Source organism: Idiotropiscis lumnitzeri, chromosome 13 (assembly GCF_059441095.1).
Source record: "Idiotropiscis lumnitzeri isolate Australia: NSW breed Sydney's pygmy pipehorse chromosome 13, RoL_Ilum_1.0, whole genome shotgun sequence".
Taxonomy (NCBI): domain Eukaryota; kingdom Metazoa; phylum Chordata; class Actinopteri; order Syngnathiformes; family Syngnathidae; genus Idiotropiscis; species Idiotropiscis lumnitzeri.
The window spans coordinates 1,722,627-1,740,837 of record NC_142403.1 but is presented as its reverse complement, the minus strand read 5'-3'; the positions used below and the strand labels follow the sequence as shown (position 1 = coordinate 1,740,837).

Genomic DNA, 18,211 nt, shown 5'->3' with positions numbered 1-18,211 from the left:
TCTAAAAAAAACACATTCTTAAGAAATGGAAATGGAGCATCAAAGCTGATCATTTCCCACCCAAAAAATAAATCAATTGTGCACAAGTAGCAACTCTGTTGTTGTCAGGGGCCCTGCCGCTACACCATGAGAGCTGCCTCTTTTGTTCCCATGTGTGTGTTTGCGTGTGTAGAGTTCACGTGTTAGTTAGGAGAAATATACATAAAAAAAAAAAACTATATATTGAAGACTATATATCCTCATTTATTAATTCATATGTTAATTGAAAGCAGTGATGAGACTTTAAGTTGCTCCCTAACTGCTTGATTTGTGCTAAAAGGGAAATGTGCTGGCACTTCTATTTACTTACTACACTCTAAAAGAAATCTGACCTGCTTATTGTGATTTCTTTGGTAAAGGATTCAAGTTCAATATCTGATTGTAAAATCTCTAAATTAATTATCACTTTAACCACTGAATTGTTTGTCCTTCAGGTCGATCGATGAGTTGCTGCAGAAGAAACAGTCACTCAGCCTGCAAGTTGAACAGCTTGAGGTCAAAGTTCAAGACCTTGTCTCTTTCCTGTCAAAGAAAGAACAAATAATTAAGGTATGTGTGCTCCATCCAGGCATAGTGACAGTGTTTTGGGGTGACATGTCAAACAAGGGCTGCTGTCAGGCATTGGCCCTTCAAATAATCATCACTTTTCAACCCCTTGAACTAGCCCATCTCAACTTTCATATCTAAACTAAACTCTACTCAAAACCCATATAATTTCTGTCTTCATTTGACAGCTCATAGTGAGGTCAGAGAATGCTGAGTATGACATGTCAGTGGTTGCACCCTTAAAACATAGAGAAACATCCCCACCTACTGGGAAATGCAAGTCAAAGGAATGCATTGTCCCCACCAAGGCCTTTTTTTCTAAACATGACAGATCCATGCATGCATTTCTTTATGGACAGGATAGTAGCGGTGAAAGATTTACAACAGAGAGCAGTGATAAAATTTACATTTAGTCGTCAACATTTCATCCAAGTAATTCATATTTCACTCTGATAAAAAGGATATAATGAGATACATACGTGTCCATATTGTCACTCCATCCTGCACTCTCTGGTCTTCATCCGCCGTCCTCTTCACTGTACCCCTTGCCTGCTCCCGACAGAGCTTTCAGCCACTTTGCTCCCCAGCTCTGGAACGCTCTCCCACCTGACCGCCGTCATTGTACCACCCTCCCTGTTTTTAAAACTAAACTCAAAACCCATCTGTTCCGCCTAAACTACTCTCGCTAATTCCAAATATGGCTCTCGTCCGCTTTATTGTATTTTATCCAGTTTGTTTTTACATGTTGGTGTTTCTGCCCTTATATGTGTTTTTACTTTTATATTTTACTCAGGACAGCGTCCTGAAAGACACTTCCAAATCAAATTTATTATTAGTATTATTATTATTATTATTATAATTATTATTATTATTCCTACATGTATAAGCTGGACAGGTTGGCTCTAACTCGGGCTCAGACTTTCGCCAAACCTCTTTATTATTATTACTGTCATTAGCTACCGAATGACTAAATCAACTCAAAAGGTTTACTCATTGTACTTTTGCCTCATTGTAATTGAGTCTTGGTTGGAAGCCACATATAGATAACATTATTGTTATTGAATTATTACTCCTTTACATTATACTCTGTGTAAAGCGCTTTGTTATAGCTGCAACTGTTATGAAATGTGCGAAACAAAAAAAAGTTGCATTGTATTGTATAAAAACTAAAATGTTGAAGGTTAAAACTATTCTTAGTGAAACCAAGGATGTCCTGAATAATAAAGCATCATATATAATTTATAGCCCACTATTAATTCCACGGTGGCCCGACTGGTTAGCACGGTAGCCTCACAGTGAGAGACAGCATCGGCTGTGGGTTCAATCCCGACTCTGGCCATCCTTTGTGGAGTTTGAATGTTCTCCCCGTACCTGCGTGGCTTTCCTGCGGGTACTCCGGTTTCCTCCCACATTCCAAAAACATGCATGGCAGGCCGATTGAATACTCTAAATTACCCCTAGGTATGAGTGTGAGCGCAGATGGTTGTTTGTCTATGTGTGCCCTGCGATTGGCTGGCAACCAGTTCAGGGTGTACCCTGCCTCCTGCCCGAAGATAACTGGGTTAGGCTCCAGCACCCCCCACGACCCTTGTGAGGACAAGCGATACAGAAAATGGATGGATGGATATTAATTCCACATATGACATTAGGGGTTGAGTTTTGGTGAAATACATACAAAACAAATACTCATCTTTTCTTCAAGCTGCAGAAAAGAGCGCTAAGAATTATCGATCAAGCTAAATATATAGACGCAACACATCCATTGTTCGTTAAACTAAATATTTTGAAACTCAGATTTATTTGAACTTCATACTGCACAAATAATGTACAAAGTACAAAATAATTTACTGTGCCACAGTATTCAGAAGTTGTTTGAAAATAGAGAGAGTTGTTATGATGTGAGGTCCTAAAAAACACAAGAAAAGAAATAACAGAAAGCAGGGATGTGTTTCTTTTTTAAAGATGTAAATCTGTGTGGAATAGTTATGAAAATATCTTGAAAACATGCTTCAATTATTTTTTTAAAAGAATGTTCAAATCCAAAGTAATGACAAAATATATGACTAAGTGGGAATCAGAATCAGAAATCCCTTTATTGTCATTGTACTCAAGTGTGCAACGAGATTAGAGAGCTCCCCTCTCCAGTGCAATACAACAATAATTCAGATAAATATATAAATTAGAAAAACAAGAGAATAATTAGTGCAATGGAAAATAATACTGAATAGGATATATAAAAGCACATCACGTTGCTGTTCTGCAAGGTAAGAGTGGTCGTGTGTGTGTGTGAGAGTTTAGAATGGAGATGGCTCTTGGAAAGAAACTGTTTCTCAGCGAGGATACAAATTTTGTTTCTGTTGACGTTCTTGTATTATATAAGTTATGTAGAAAAGGTGGAAGATTGATAAGCTTTAGCTTCATTCTATGCCTTTCGATTGGCTTGTGTTCTTGAAGAACACTGTATTCTGTTCTCTTTTATTGAAACTGATGCAATAAATTATCTACCAACAACCAACCAACTTTTGCCCAAAAACACATAATAGTCCAAAAAATGAAAAATCCAATTTGATAGAAATGCTAACAGGTGTGCACTTACCGTATGTAGCACATTAACTTTGTCATACTTTTATAAAGCCAAATCCAATTATCTCATTCAAATGTATCTGAGAGCCGCCTACACCGACCTGTTGACGGAGAGTATCCTACTGTTTTAGCTTTTTTGGGCAACATTATTTACGTGAACCTCCAGGATCCCAAACTGTACCCTGGCCAACAGCAGACTGGATGTTTTTTTTTCTTTGGTCCCATTTTAAGTCCATCTATGTTGTATTGTACTGGCCTCATCCTATCTTAGCGCTGAGCTAGTTTGTCTCTCAGGTCAAGCAGACCGTTTTTTAACGGGAATGCCCCATTTTGACAACGGGAACGCCCCCTCACACCAAGGGCCATGCCCGGTGTCGGCTGTTCTCTATGGTGTTAAATGTATGACACAATTACGTAAGCGTAATGTCAAATACCTTAAACACAAACAGTTGCATTCTAACACGCTGTTCTTATTGTTTTAGTAATAATTCAAAAATATTTTTATTCAAATATCTTTGATTGGCTTAACGTTATTGACACTTTATTTCTATGTGCTTCTATAAACGTTTTTCTGTTCATTTTATTTATTTATTTTTTTTTTATAATCAAAAATCACCTCTCGGAGTTGTGCATTTGCGTCTTCATCATTAGATGTTGTTTTGTAATAGCGCCACGCCATTCTATTCCTATTTATAATACACCATATGGAAATCGCGTTGTTACAGCTCCAGCTGTTGTGAAATGTGCGTAATAAATGAAGTTTTATTGTATTGTTTACCCCACCTCTGAGTTACAATTGGACTGTAACAGCCAATCAGAAACACCCCTAGAGTCCGACTGCTGATTGGTTAAGAATTGTGGCACAATTGTCTCACCTGCATCGCTAGCGTGAATCGGCGTCGTGTACGTGGCGTAGAGAGAGAAGCCGTTAGCGTAAAACCTATTTTGTCCGTCCACTTGGAGGGTCTTGTACATGCGAAACACATTTTTGTATGCACAAAACATGTTTTCCTATGGGGTATTTGGCATAAATCTAACGCCATAAAATAGGTCGATCATATCACCAAGGCCCACTGCGCGACACTGTCGTATTGGGAACACCCCGGTTCTAACCGGATCCTTCTCATGGGTCGACTTACCGCTGACAGGAATGCGCAGTGGGGGTTCTTGTGTCCTAACAGCCAGACCCTTCTCGGGTTTTTTTCAAGGGACTACTCGCTGCCCATCTGTCCATGACTTCCAACATTCCTCCTCCCTCTTAGTCCAAATCCAACAGAACGCACACTCTAATTTTTCTATTTCGGGTTCATATTTTTATATCGGACTCCAGGGAGGTATTGTGCCTCACCAGTCATGAATCTCACTGCACATCACATACTGAAAGGTGTACAACATAGTTTTTTGGGGTTTTGGCAATGTGTCAGGCTCAGTCAGGCCAACGCAGAATGCCAAAAAAGTCACATCACAAAAACACATAATCCAAATTACATTTGTTACATTGGAATCATATTGTGATGCCCATCCCAGTGGTCACGGATGCACACATTCCGTTATGGAATCTGTTTGTTTCAACGACCCAAACAAAAGCGAATAAATCACATTTACACAGGAGCAGCTGAAGGCCACGACTCGCACCCACACCTCCACATTACGACTAACTGCGGGAGCCAATCTTCCCTAAACAGGCTCGTCCCCTTTCAATGACGTCACCCACTATTCAATTGACACCGCCCTCACATACGCCAAACAATGAAAAGATACTACACTATCTACTTAAAAAAGCAATTTAGTTTATTCACGTGGTCTGTAAGGGAGTCTACTATAATTACGAATACAGCTTTTATTAGACTGCATCATTGTCAACAAACTACATTTAATATAATGTCCTTTAAATTGGCACTGCCTTGTTTATCCAAATCCCAACAAGGATGGAATATCCCAGTTAAAAACTGATGAGTGAAGCATCATCTCATATAGACGATCTTCATTGCCACAGCGATTAGTTGCGGCCGAGATGAACACATCGCCTCGCTCGCCAGCAGCCTTTACGTTTTACTTTTTACATTACCTCTACACTGAGCGACGACGCCAGGGGATTCGTCAAGAAGCCACCGCTTTATGTGGACATATATGTTATTTTTCCCTTGTCTGTTTTGACAAAAGGAATAGGACGTTGCGGGAGAAACCATTGAGGACAAAACAGGAAACGGTGGTAAATGGGATCGCCATGTCTCCGCGCTCCACCCTGAATATGATTACAAATATGTACGTGATTGATGTCTGATAGTCATAACAGCGCGATACTGGCGTTACCTGGCCTGGTCCTTCACGGGAGTTGCCATTCTCCCTTGAATGGCAAAGAGACGTTGAAGCAAAACGACTTCATGATCCAGCGGTTTTTTTTTTTACTCTCAAATGATATAGTTGAGGTAGTTTTATAATGAAAATGCCAGCCGCCCTTGAAAGTGGCATCTGTAAATAATTTGCTGCCGGTCAGTGATGCTGCTGGATGTTGAGAAGATGAAGGAAATGTGCAGGATCTGTGCCCGTGCGCTCTGTGGCAATCAGAGAAGATGGATTTTCCATCCGAATGCCAAACTTAATTTGCAGGTTTTGCTTTCGCATGCCCTTGACTGCGAACTGACCCGGGACGGTCGGGGTGAGTTTGTCTGCTCCAAGTGTGCCTTCATGCTGGACCAAATGTACCGCATTGACACAGTGATTGCGCGTGTTGAGGCGCTGTCACTGGAGCGTCTGCACAAGCTGCTTCTGGAGAAGGACAGGTTAAGGCAGTGTATTGGAAGCTTGTACCGGAAGAATAACACGGACGATGCGACTCAAGTAAGTTCGGTTGGTTTGGTTGGGATGGATGCTGCTACTGAGGACTCTAAAATTGTAGTTCTGTGTTCCCCACTGGGAGGAAAATATTCAGAAATGATCAAGAATGACCTGTCTTATTCTGTGTATGAGTCATGGGCTGATAAGGATGACCTTGACCTGGACCACGAGAACCTCCATCCCTGTTCAACTGACACATTCTCTGGCCAGAAGCCCAGACGGTGTAGAGGATGTGCTACCCTTCGAGTTGCAGATTCTGACTATGAGGCAGTTTGCAAGGTGCCACGCAGTGTAGGGTGGAGCACATCCTGTGGTCCATCTATTTTCAGTTTATCTAGAACTCCAGTAAATGAGAACTCCAATAGGGCTTCAGGTTCAATAATTGCAGTACCAGTCATTTTGGAACCACCTACAGCTGAGTTGAAGATTGACAAGGCCATTTATGTCAATATGAGGTCCTGCAGCCCGACATCATCTTTAGAATCTCTTGACAATTCAGCAATTGAGGACTGTCCTTTTCGTGATGTCAAAGAAAAAGAATTAAACCTAGAAAGCGCAACAAGTAAAGGAGAAAGTCTACTGGATAAACGCCCAAGTGAAAGCTCTATTTTTGGATTTGAAATGATGCTTAGCCTCCTAAGAGGCTGGGTGTATCGACCAGTGATTCCTCAAAGGGGCAGCAAACTCCCAGTTCTGGTCAAAGCCAGACAAGAGCCACAATTGTCACTACCCGCATCTCTGAGTGCTCAGCACAGAACTACATTTGACAAGGAGCTGTACCCCCACCAGCCTGTGACAAAGATTGCAACACCATGTGCTCTGCAGAAACTGAAGGCAGATCTGGCAAAGATGGAAGAGCACTGGTTGGATGATCATTTTCACTGTGGCCCCATTCACTTTCAGCAGGTAGCTGTAAGACCTAAATTCTGGTTGAATTTGGCTGTGTGACATGAATATTGTGGTCAAAACTGATCAGTCTTTCTTTCCATTGTTGTTTGAACATCACTTGATGAAAACAATAATTTACTGGTCAGTTCTGTCCAATCGTCCTTTAGATTAGTGATCTTAATCTGACAAAACAAATGTGTACCACCTACATGAGCTTTGGACTGAGAAATAAGTTCTATTGAGCTATGGATGGAAGTTATTTGTTTCTCTTTGCATTAAAGGTAAGGCAGTCTACTGTTTTGTAACTGTACCCAGTGGTGTAGTTATGATCTAAATTTTCACGTATTCTTTTAAGTAGTCCAGAAAAAAAAACACTGTTTCATAAACGGTGACATGTAAAAGCCGTAATTTCTATTTGCCACAACAATAAAATCATCACGACTTGTTTAGGAGCAGTTTGTCGTTATTACTGGTCAGTGGTAACACAGGCAGCCTGAAAAGGGTGTAAAATGTTTTTATCATGAGACATGCATATAAACAATGTTATTAAAAGGAATATGGGCACATACAAATTAAGCACAACTGCAATAAAGAAACAAAACACAGAAATTCATCTATTTTTACAAGGTAAATCAACATTTAAAATGAGGCATAATCTGTACAAATGACCTCTTGTTAGAGTGATTCTCCTGGCAGGATCCTGGTTGGGTTTTGTCAGGATGGCTGGTTGGGTTGCTGGGGTCTGTCTGGGCCTGATTTGGGCCTCTTTACAAAAAAAAGTCTGCAATATCTCTCTTTTCATTGTTACCTGTTCCGATATTAATTAACATACCGGTAAAACCTCAATATTGTTTTCAGCCAAATCTTAACTATTTGTCCCCATTCATGTGTTTTCATTTATCAGTCATTTATAATCAACTAGCAGCCTAGTTATTATAAAATTAAACTTGATCATGTTGGTTTGTTAGGGCTAAGTAACTTGGCTTAACGTTATAATTAAGACCTTGAATTAACAAATATGGTTCATAGACACTGTGATAATCTCTAAGCGTTTATTACCATTCGCCTAGTATGAATTTCTTTGCAAACTGGGTAAATTATAGACGTACTGGAAACTAACAGGTGGCACAGTGGCCCTGCTGGTGATCACGATGGCCTCACAATACGGAGCTTGAGGGTTCGATTCCTGCTCCGGCCTTCCTGTGTGGAGTTTGTATGTTCTCCCCATGCCTGCGTGGGTTTCCTCCGGGTACTCCAGTTTCCTCCCACATTCCAAAAACATGCATGGCAGGTTGATCGGGCCCTCTAAATTGCTCCTACGTGTGAGTGTGAGCGCGGATGCTTGTTCGTCTATGTGTGCCCTGCGATTGGCTGGCAACTAATTCAGGGTGTACTCCGCCTACTCCCTGAAGACAGCTGGGATAGGCTCCAGCACCCCCCCGCGACCCTAGTGAGGAGAAGCAGTACAGATAATGGATGGATGGATGAAAACTAACAATTATGCGAGTTCCCCACATTATCCTAATATAGCGCTTAAGGTTAACATAAGGATAATGTTTCATAAAATTAACCGCATTAACATGCACAGTTAAACTATTGGCAACAAAATCTCATATAAGTTTGAGTCAATAAATAATTTTGTATTTTTTATCGTTATCCTTGACAAGTCTATGGAATAAATTCAACATATTTGTCATGGGTGATTGATCTGCACAAATGTGATTATGAGTCTTCTCCCGTTTGTGTTTCAGCAACTAACTGAAAAACAGGATCATCTCAGTATCTATGAAGGTGCTGTCAATGAGAGTATGAGGCAGCTGCAGAAGACGCAGGATCAAGTCTATTCTCTGCAAGCCAAGATGAAACAAAGTGGGGCCAGGAACCAGGTATGTTCGCACGAAAAAACATTTTTATCTACTTTTTATTCTTCTGAATCTCATATTGCTCATGCAGCCGATGGACAGATAACATTTTTCATATGCAGAACCAAAGGAAATGTGTTTTTGTATTTGTGTAGAAGCTACAGCAACATCTTTGTCAAATGGCGATGGAGCTCCGTTCGGCCCGTGAAGAGGCCTTGCAGCAAGAGCGAAACGTCGTTACGCTAAGTGACACTGTCACCTCCAAAGAGGCAGAGGTTGAGGGAGTTCAAATTTAAACATATATGTGGTACAAGATGATAAAAGTCAGGATTGGCATTTGACTACTTTCCTTAATTGCCAGTGACTGAATGAACACGACTGGTTGCAGCCAACTAGTAAACTCAATGTTGGCTCTGTTGCTTCGATACACAATTAAAACTCCTTCAGACCAGTCAGTGACTTGGGTGACTAGCTAAATTTGAAGGGGTATAAGAATAAAGAATAGAAAATATAGTAAAGTATAAAGTCACTCTGATTTTGTCACCTAATAATTAATTTTAATCTATGTGCATTTCTCTGTTAATCGCCTCACCCTCCCCGTCTTTGGGATTTACCCTCAAGATATCTGGGCCAGAGGCTTTTCAAGGCCAGTCTCATAAACTGGCACAGCAGGCAGCTCTCTTCCAAGTTCAACTTGAACTTCAAGCGAGCCAGCAGATGCAGCACCAGACTACCAGGACACAGGAGGACTTATGCCAGGCTCTGAAACTATTGGAGAAAGACCTACAGGGGGCACTACAACACAAGAGGGACAGAGAGCAAAACAACCAGGTATGGATAGATTGAGTAAATCCTGAGGAGAGTTTAGATTTAAATGTGTCAGTGTGCAAAATGTTCTTGAGGACTTGCCTTTTTAAATAACCCTTCTCATGTCACGATGCTCATTACTGCAAATTCTCAGGAGCTACGACTGGCTCTTGAAAATGCTTGGTTTGCGATTATGGAAAAAGACCAGCATCTGAAAAGCAGCGAGGAAGAAAGACAGGAGCGTGTCAATGAGAGAGAAAAGACCATCCGAAAGCTGAAAATGTCCCTTCACACCAAAGACCAGCTAGTAGAGGTTAGATGCAAATTGTAATTTCTTGCCACCTCATGACTTAAAGTACCTCATATATATATATATATATATATATATATATATATATATATATATATATATATATATATATATATATAATTTCCATGCAGAACTTGATGTAGTCCAGTACACATTGTGTGTAAACATCAAGGTCCTGATGATCAAAGAGCTGGAATGCTGGAAATGTGTCATGGTCCACATATTTATGAACCTCACTGTATATCGTATTTCCCCAAACCATGATGGTCACAAATGCACAGTTGGATAATCAAATATTGATATTTCTTTCTTCATCAGGACTACTTTGAGCTCTTGGGAGACACAAAGGAGAAGAGAAATCCCTTGTTCCAAAAACTGCGGCAGCGCCTAAAGGAGAGAGACAAAGCCCTCGAGGTTGACAATATGCAAATCCACTAATCGAATCTCTATAAACCTATGTCAGTGTAGTTTCATATACTGTAGGTTTATCATAATGTTCCTCATTTATAATTAAGTCATTTTTATTTCTTCTGTATCAGTAATAATATGATAAGTATCAACATAAAGTTTTTTGCAAATAGCTTTAACCCAGGGGCGCTCACTTTTTCAGCATGTGAAAAGACCTAGTCCAAATGATTGACCTACTCTGTTTAGTTAAAGAGTTCCTTGTATAACTGCATTAACCATATTGCACAAAACAACGCATACGTTTTGATTTGGTATTGATATTGATGACTTGCATTGAATGGAATCACCTATATGAAGTTTGGGCAAGAGATGCTGATCGTGAGTCGTGCGCAAACCTCCCAATGATCATAAGTCACGTTGGTATGGAAATTGGACTTAACGGGGCCATATCATGCTCAATTAACTTTTCTGTGCTTGTAGCCAAGTTAAAATGCTAATTCCTCATCAAAAACCTCCCCAAAGAGGTGTTTTCCGCCACTCATGCGTCTCGGAGGATTCCTGCTTATTCCTCCTCTGTAAGCAGCACCTCCGCTGCAGACAAGCCAGAGCGGAGCGTCGCTGTTTCCCCAGCACAATGCATGCGGCACCGCCTAGGGCAGGGGTGGGCAAACTTTTGATTGGTGGGCCACAATGGGTTCTAAAATTTGACAGAGGAGGAGCAGATGGATGGAGTGTTTTGGTAACTTTGCCTCATCGGACAAAATAAAGACATTTAATTAAAAAAAATAAATGAACGAAAGCATAACAACAATATATATGTCTTTGAAAAACCACAGTATTTAGAAAATAAAACGTTAACAAGGTTTATTCATTCAATTTTTTTTTAGTTCGCCGGGCGGGATTAAAACGTTTAATGGGCCACATGTAGCCCCCGGGCCGTAATTTGCCCATGCCTGGCCTAGGGGATGGTGGCTTTGTGCAGTGAAAACAATGACTCAGAGGGATGGCCAAGTGAATGACAGTGAGCTCTTATTTAGAAAGAATGAGTGCTGGTGGCAAGGTTTGCTTTGCTTTGCTCGAGAAATTCACCATTGCACTACTTCATCATACATATGAAATTGTAAATATAGTTACCCCGGTTCAATGTTTATGTAAAACACAAAATATGTGGGCTTTATTGCTATCTTGACGGCATACAGCTGTATCACTGAAAGACTGTACAAAGGCAATTCATATTTTCGTTTTCGAGACTAGCCCTGTGAAATGAGGCAGAACCTCACTTTCGGCATGCTCCCATCCCACTACTCACCGGTTTTATACAAGCAACAGAGGCCGTGCAATGTAGTGAACCAAGCGGAGTGGTGTGTGTCGTGGGGCTGTTTGAGACGAATGGAATAGCAGCACTAGTCTGCCTAGTGATAACAACTTCATTAATGTTTTGTGGGCAGTGTGCACAACAACCAGTTTTAGGATGACTTCCTGAGAGGGGTGCTGTAGCCACACGGGGACAAGCGAAGTTTTAGTGACCCAGGCATCTTACGTCGGGGTTACATATATAGCCATCATGCCTCATATTTTAAGAAATTAGATTTCCACTGTTCCATAATATATAATATATAATCATATATATGCCTGTAGTTAACTGAAGCTTACAGTAGCATGATATGGCCTCAACGTGACACACCGGTCAGCCGGACGTCCCAGTCGCCATTACCACCACCATACCAACCGACAACCGACAACCGACAATTTCGACTGATTCACAACCAACCCACCTAAACTACATCAAACGTCAGGCTTGGCTTGCTTGTCACTTTTTTTTTCAATCCTTAGCGGGCTGTAGATGACAAATTCCTGTCTATCGAGGAGAAAATGGCAGAGATGAGTCAACTGCAGAAGCTTCTCCGAGAGAAGGAGAGTGATCTCGAGAGACAGCGTTGTATTCTGGCAAATAACAAAGAGACTATCAAAGTAAGAAATACCCTTTCCTCAATCCCTGTATTTACTATTAGGACGATGTTTTATGCATACATAAATGGAAAATCCAAGAAATTATAAAATTGTTCTCCTCTTAATATAAAAGCTTCCGCTGTGGGAAGAGTGTCAACAAGATTTTAGTGTGCCTTTTGGAACTTTAAGAAGTTAGGCATTAAGGAAAAGAGGGACTGGGCATTTGTTTGGAAATTTATCCTACCATGTCATCTGGAGCCGGCCGGGTAATGTTGTAAATGAAAAGGGCCTTTCCCATGTATACTTTTTTACCAACATGCTTTTCTGTGTGTCAGAGTCTAGAGTTGCTTGTCCGTGGTAATTCTCTGGAGTTGGAGCAGGTGCGTGATACGTGTGGGAACATCCAGCGGCAACAGCAGGAGAGTCAGCGGAGACAGAAATACATCCTGAAAGCGAAAGATGCTATCCTCAGCCAGCTGCAGGCGGCATTGCAGGCTCGAACACAAGAAGTCCAGGTACTGACACACACAAAAAAGGAGACTTTGGGGGCAGGGGGGAGTAAAGCCATTTTTAATTCAACAAATTAGCATGAGCCATAATCAGGAGAATATGAACCCGCCTTTCTCAAATGAACTAGTTTTATAAGAAGTGTATTACCCACTTAAGTCTACCTATGCAGTTACAAAGCGAGTTAAGTCCGACTCCGGTGTCCATTTTGTGTTGTCAATTCTAATAATCTGTTAATCAAATTTGTCTTCTTTCTTGGCCTGCAGGATTTGCGTTCTTCCTTGCTGACTCAAATACATTCTGTACCAGGCGAAGTTTTGGAGGAGCTGAACGCCCAACTCCAGCTCAAAGACCGTCTTATCCAACAGATGCTGGCTGACCAGACACAACAGGCCCAGCAACATCAGGAGCAGGTAAATGATTTGTTCAGTGCCAGGGGCCAGTATATACTGGTACTGCACAGGACCTTATTTGTGCCACTCACAGGAAACTTAATTTAATTCAATGGACAATTATTTTCAGCATTCAGCGAACGAAATTAGTGAGTTAATGGCTGAGCAGGCAGGCAGGCTTCAGCGGCTCTGCAATCAGCTCAACTCAGGTTTTGGATCAAGATTACAATCGAATACTGCTACCGAGCTTGTGGTTGGAGAGATGGAGAAGCGAGAAAAAGGCAATCAGGAGCAAAGGAACAGACATTCAAGCAGGCTTGACTCGCTCACCAAGAAGTTCCATGTTAATGAGGTAAGTGGAGAAAAAGTTAATACAACACAGTACTAGAAGAAGTGACTGGGTAGAGGGAAGTCTGGGATTCCCTGCTAAAGCTGGAGTCCCCGTAACCCGACGGCAGTAATCCCATTAATTCAAACCTACTATACTACTTTTTGTTCCATATTTTTGTAGAACCCAACTACTACTACTAGTACGAGTACTACAACCAGAGCCGGCTTGCCGATTTGGACATATGGGCAGAGACAGATGCTAACAGTGGTGCCAAAAATGTGTATAGGGTAGGGGAGGGCGATATGGCAAAAATATCGTATCACAATATTTTTAGAAAATAAAATCCCGATCACAATTTTATCAATTCTTTTTTTACATTTTTTTAGAGGCATTTGCACATTTTTGACCATTTTCAACATATTTCAAATGCATATAAAACGCTAAAATATATATTTTTTTTAAAGCCAATTAAGCTTTCTCAACAGGTTTTTAATTTGAACCAAATGTGCAGTGAACGTTAAACATATAAGCCACCATAAAAATACTGCTCATAGCACAGGTCTAGTACTTTGAACAGTTTTCAAAGCCCTTGTTGTCCTTCCACTGTGTTGATAGGAATTATGTCTTTAGCAAAGGACTAAGCCATGTGCCTGATCTCCATTTGGTTTGACTGTCACCGTCATGTTTTGGGTGCTCTCTCCGCAAGCGATTACGTAAACAAGTTCGCCGTGTTGCCATCCGACATCCAAAGGGAGTCTCTGAAACTTTCAGGGAAAAGCCAAACCAGATCCACGCTGTGGATGAGGAGTTTCTTCTCGCCACCCTTTTCCGACTGAGAACCATGGTCTCAGATTTGTAGACAATGATCTTCTTCTCAACTGATTCACACTCGGCTGCGAACCGCCAACAGTACCACATCATCTGATAAAAGCAGAGATTCATTACTGAGACCACCAAACCGGACACCCTCATTGCCTTGGCTGCATCTAGAAATTCTGTCCATAAAAGTAATGAACAGAATCTGTGACAAAGGGCAGCCTTGGCAGGTCTGCCAATCCAGAGGCACTATCCCTGATGTCCACGCGATGTTGTAGAGGCGTGTCAACCATGACAGCCCCACAACATCCAGAACCGTGAGGAACTCCGGGCGGATCTCATCCACCTCTGCTTACTTTTCCACCGTGGAGCTTGTTAACCACCTCGGTTAATTCAAGCCCAGAGATAGGCTCTGCTTCCTCAATGGAAGGCATGTCGGTGGGATTGAGGAGGTTTTCGAAGTATTCTCCCCACCGACTCACAACATCCCAAGTCGAGGTTAGCAGCACACCACTCTATAAACAGTGTTAATGGTACACTGCTAGGTCCTGCAAGCTGTTATAAACTTGCTTTAATACAACCAGTGTAACGAAAATGCATTTGAATGCATTTTTTGGGGGATAAACCATATAGATTTTTCCTTTTGACCACCACAGGTACACTTTAAATCAGGTATTTTTTGTTTTTTGTGACAAAAACAAATGTGACTCCTAGTATGAACGGAACGCGCCCATGAAGTGACATGCTTGCACACAAAACACATCATGTAATGCAGTGTTAAGAGAAGTAAATATGATGTGTTGAATTATTGCTGAGAGCTAGCGAGATAGATAGATGAGTGCGTGTCTGTGATGTGAGATATGATTATCTTTATGTGGGTTTATTCCAGGTCCTCCTGCAGGACACAGTGGAGCCTCTTTCTGACCTCGCACCGGTAGAACGCCTTGCTGAGGTGGCTCAAATGCAGAGGGAAAGCCCCAGCAGCAGACAGCCTGAGTTTGGAGGTGGGCATCAGAGAAGCATGGGACTTTGTGTAGCGGCAACTACCCCAGCAGCTGACAGCTTTGATGGTGGTGCATCGTTGTACTAATATGACTAATGAGAACCTTTTCTGTGAAATACTAACACTGAGCGCAACTTCTTGAGTGACTATTAACATTGTGTCCACAGTAAGAATTTGGTTTGGTAGCCTGGCTTTAAATTGCATCACTATTAGTCACTGCTTTACATTGGTCTTTTCTCGAACACATCAGCAAGCACTGACTGAAAAAACATTTTCTTCATTGTACGTTTTGTAAATCTTATTGAAAAATGGATTTAGCAAATGACTGAAGCAAATGAAAGGCATTTTCCAGTTAAGTAAATTCAAATACCTAAAACCAGAGACAAAACCTGGAAAATCATTGAGTCATACAAAACCTGTGGTAAATTAGGGAACAGGAAAAGATGGAGCTTCTAAGGTGAAGTGGAAAAAAAAAAACCTCTTAATGCAATCTTTTGTGTGTGTTTATCCGGATCAACAAAAGCTGATGATATGATATGATATGAAAGGAATTAAGACAACAAAAAAATCAATATGATGCTTTGTTTTGTTTTTTTAATATCTTTTTTTTACATCTAATGGCTGTATAATATGCATGGTTTTGGAATGTCGGCGCAAGCCTGATTACCCCCAATTCACATCCAAAGCACAAGAAGTGTGAAGGAGACACACTAACCACTTGTGCACCATGCAGCAGAGACAGGCAGACAGAAAGACAGGTAGTTAGATAACGTCATCTGGTGAGGGAAAGTAGATTGAGTAGCTTTATAAAGTTGTTCAAACCTTTCCACATGACCAGTTTGTAAATTTGTAAAAAGTAGAGGAGAAAGGTTCGCTTCACACACACCCTAAACCACCCAGCACACACCCCCATTTCATACAAACGCGTACGCGCGCACACACGCACATATACATCTACGTACACACACACGGACGCACACACACACACACACATACAGACCGTCTTGACTAGCTCCTTTACACAAGTGGTGGTTTTGATCACGTGGGCAGAACAGAACAGGAGCGGATTCTCGAATGGACTGCTTGTCTATGAGTACTAATATCGAGCATTTTGGATGTGGTCTGATAAAATCCGATACTGTTTTTTCGGCTGATATCAGAATCAGATTTTATCATTATTACAAAATCAGTTTCAGAATTGACCACCTCAAGTGTGGAGCAGACAATTTCACGGATTAGTGCCACTTCAATGATTTTAAAATCGTAGTTCGACTGGAAGAATCATGTTCGCCGGACCACTCATTGCTTATCTGAATACCATAAAATGTTACGAAAATTTTTGTTGGGGTTCGCCGGTCGGCGAGGAGGGCGAGGACCCAAAATGCGAGGAAGCGGGGGAAGGTGTAACTTAAAGGGAATTTATTGAGTGAATCAAACAAGGAGAACCAACGTAGCAGGGTGCAAAATAACAGAGGCAAACTAAACGTGACTTAACTGGACTAAGGACAAAGAACAAAACACGACGGGAACGAACTAAGCGGGGATATGAAACTGGACAGGGACAGGTGACAAGAGCTGGGGGCATGAACGAGAACAGGGAAGGTAGTGGCGTGCAGAATCGCAAAGGCGAGGGCAGCGATGTCGGGAAAGAAAGGCAATGCACCTACAATGGGTTGTCGGAGTGAGGTGTTTAAATAGTCCGGTAATTATGGGAGCAGATGGGAGTCAGGTGTGCGAGGCTAACGGGGAACAGGTGCGTGGCTGGTGGGGACGGAGTGCTGAGGGGAAACGCCCCTACTCAGCTGACAGAAACCAAAACAACAACAAGGAGACGCGAAAACAACGACAACACCCTGCCATGACCGACACGGGTCATGACAATTATTCAGAGTTGTTGATATTGTAAAGTGAACATACATTGGTTGAATCAGGTGAGTTATTCTCATTCTGTGTGAAATGTATATTTATGTGTGTGTAGGGTGTGAGTGTTTCTGCATCTGAGTGAAAAATAACTTGCATTTCATATTCACATAACTGTACCAAACTTTCAGTTTACAGCTGTTTGTGTCAATTATTGTAGTGTTTTAGCTTGGTTCAGTGACTGCCGATATGGACCAACAGCTGATGGTTGTTTGTGGTGTTATTTGGATTTATCTGTTGTCTCTAAACAAATGAATGTAAATGCTGCAATTAAATACTATTGAAACAAATGTCCTTACATTTATGTTTTTCATACATTTCTACATCATCCCAAATCAGTAAGACCTGCTTACCTTAAACGCGAAAAAGTTTGACATTAAAATGCAAATGTACTATTTAATGCTTATGTACAATCCTAAATCCCAGCGCTATTTAAGCAACGTTGTGACGCTACTAGTACAGTTACGAGTACATCTTCCGGTGACGATACAGAGGCCACCTCAACGACCTGGTCTTAAAGGAATACACAAATTTCCCACACTCATAATTTACTCATTTGATTACTCAATTAATAGGCTCTCCGGGATTTAAAATTGATAATCTGGATTGCTGTAATATCATTTTCCCAATTTAACATGCAGATTTGTTAATTATTAAAACTACAATTAACATTTTCAATAACTGCACAGGATGATACATGCTGTTGTGAGTAGGGTTTCATGGTTGATGATGAAAACAAGATTAATTTATGATTATCAGATTGTATGTTTATTTACATTTGTGGCACACGTTTTACAACCATAAACATTTTATTCTTAGTCTAGCTTTCACAGGATCAGTTCTACCTGCCAGCTGCCAGCTCCTTACGGACATATGCTTCATTGACTGTTTCTTAATGCCTGCAACGTCTGCAACATAGAACTCATGAAGGAATAACATAATCCTGGGTCAGCAGACACCTAATTATTGTGTTAATACATGATACATTTTTATATAAGCAACCCTTATGAT

At 41.1% G+C, this 18,211-nt stretch overlaps 1 protein-coding gene across 5 annotated transcripts in view; it reads left to right on the top strand.

Annotated features, from left to right (window-relative positions):
• The window catches only part of LOC148324008 (myomegalin-like), a 50,964-nt gene extending 33,474 nt beyond the window's left edge, over positions 1-17,490 (top strand). For 2 of the 5 annotated variants that reach the window (XM_088312829.1, XM_088312830.1), the window contains 11 exons: positions 474-588; positions 8,646-8,780; positions 8,912-9,031; positions 9,378-9,587; positions 9,718-9,876; positions 10,192-10,287; positions 12,115-12,252; positions 12,567-12,746; positions 13,005-13,151; positions 13,261-13,482; positions 15,167-17,490. In XM_088312829.1, coding sequence (XP_088168955.1) covers positions 474-588; positions 8,646-8,780; positions 8,912-9,031; positions 9,378-9,587; positions 9,718-9,876; positions 10,192-10,287; positions 12,115-12,252; positions 12,567-12,746; positions 13,005-13,151; positions 13,261-13,482; positions 15,167-15,367 — 1,723 coding nt within the window. In that variant the 3' untranslated portion in view covers positions 15,368-17,490. Of the gene's footprint in view, positions 1-473; positions 589-5,134; positions 6,913-8,645; positions 8,781-8,911; positions 9,032-9,377; positions 9,588-9,717; positions 9,877-10,191; positions 10,288-12,114; positions 12,253-12,566; positions 12,747-13,004; positions 13,152-13,260; positions 13,483-15,166 lie in introns of those variants that run through there. The other 3 variants (XM_088312827.1, XM_088312831.1, XM_088312828.1) reach the window with 3 other exon arrangements.
• The last annotated feature ends 721 nt before the right edge of the window (positions 17,491-18,211 follow it).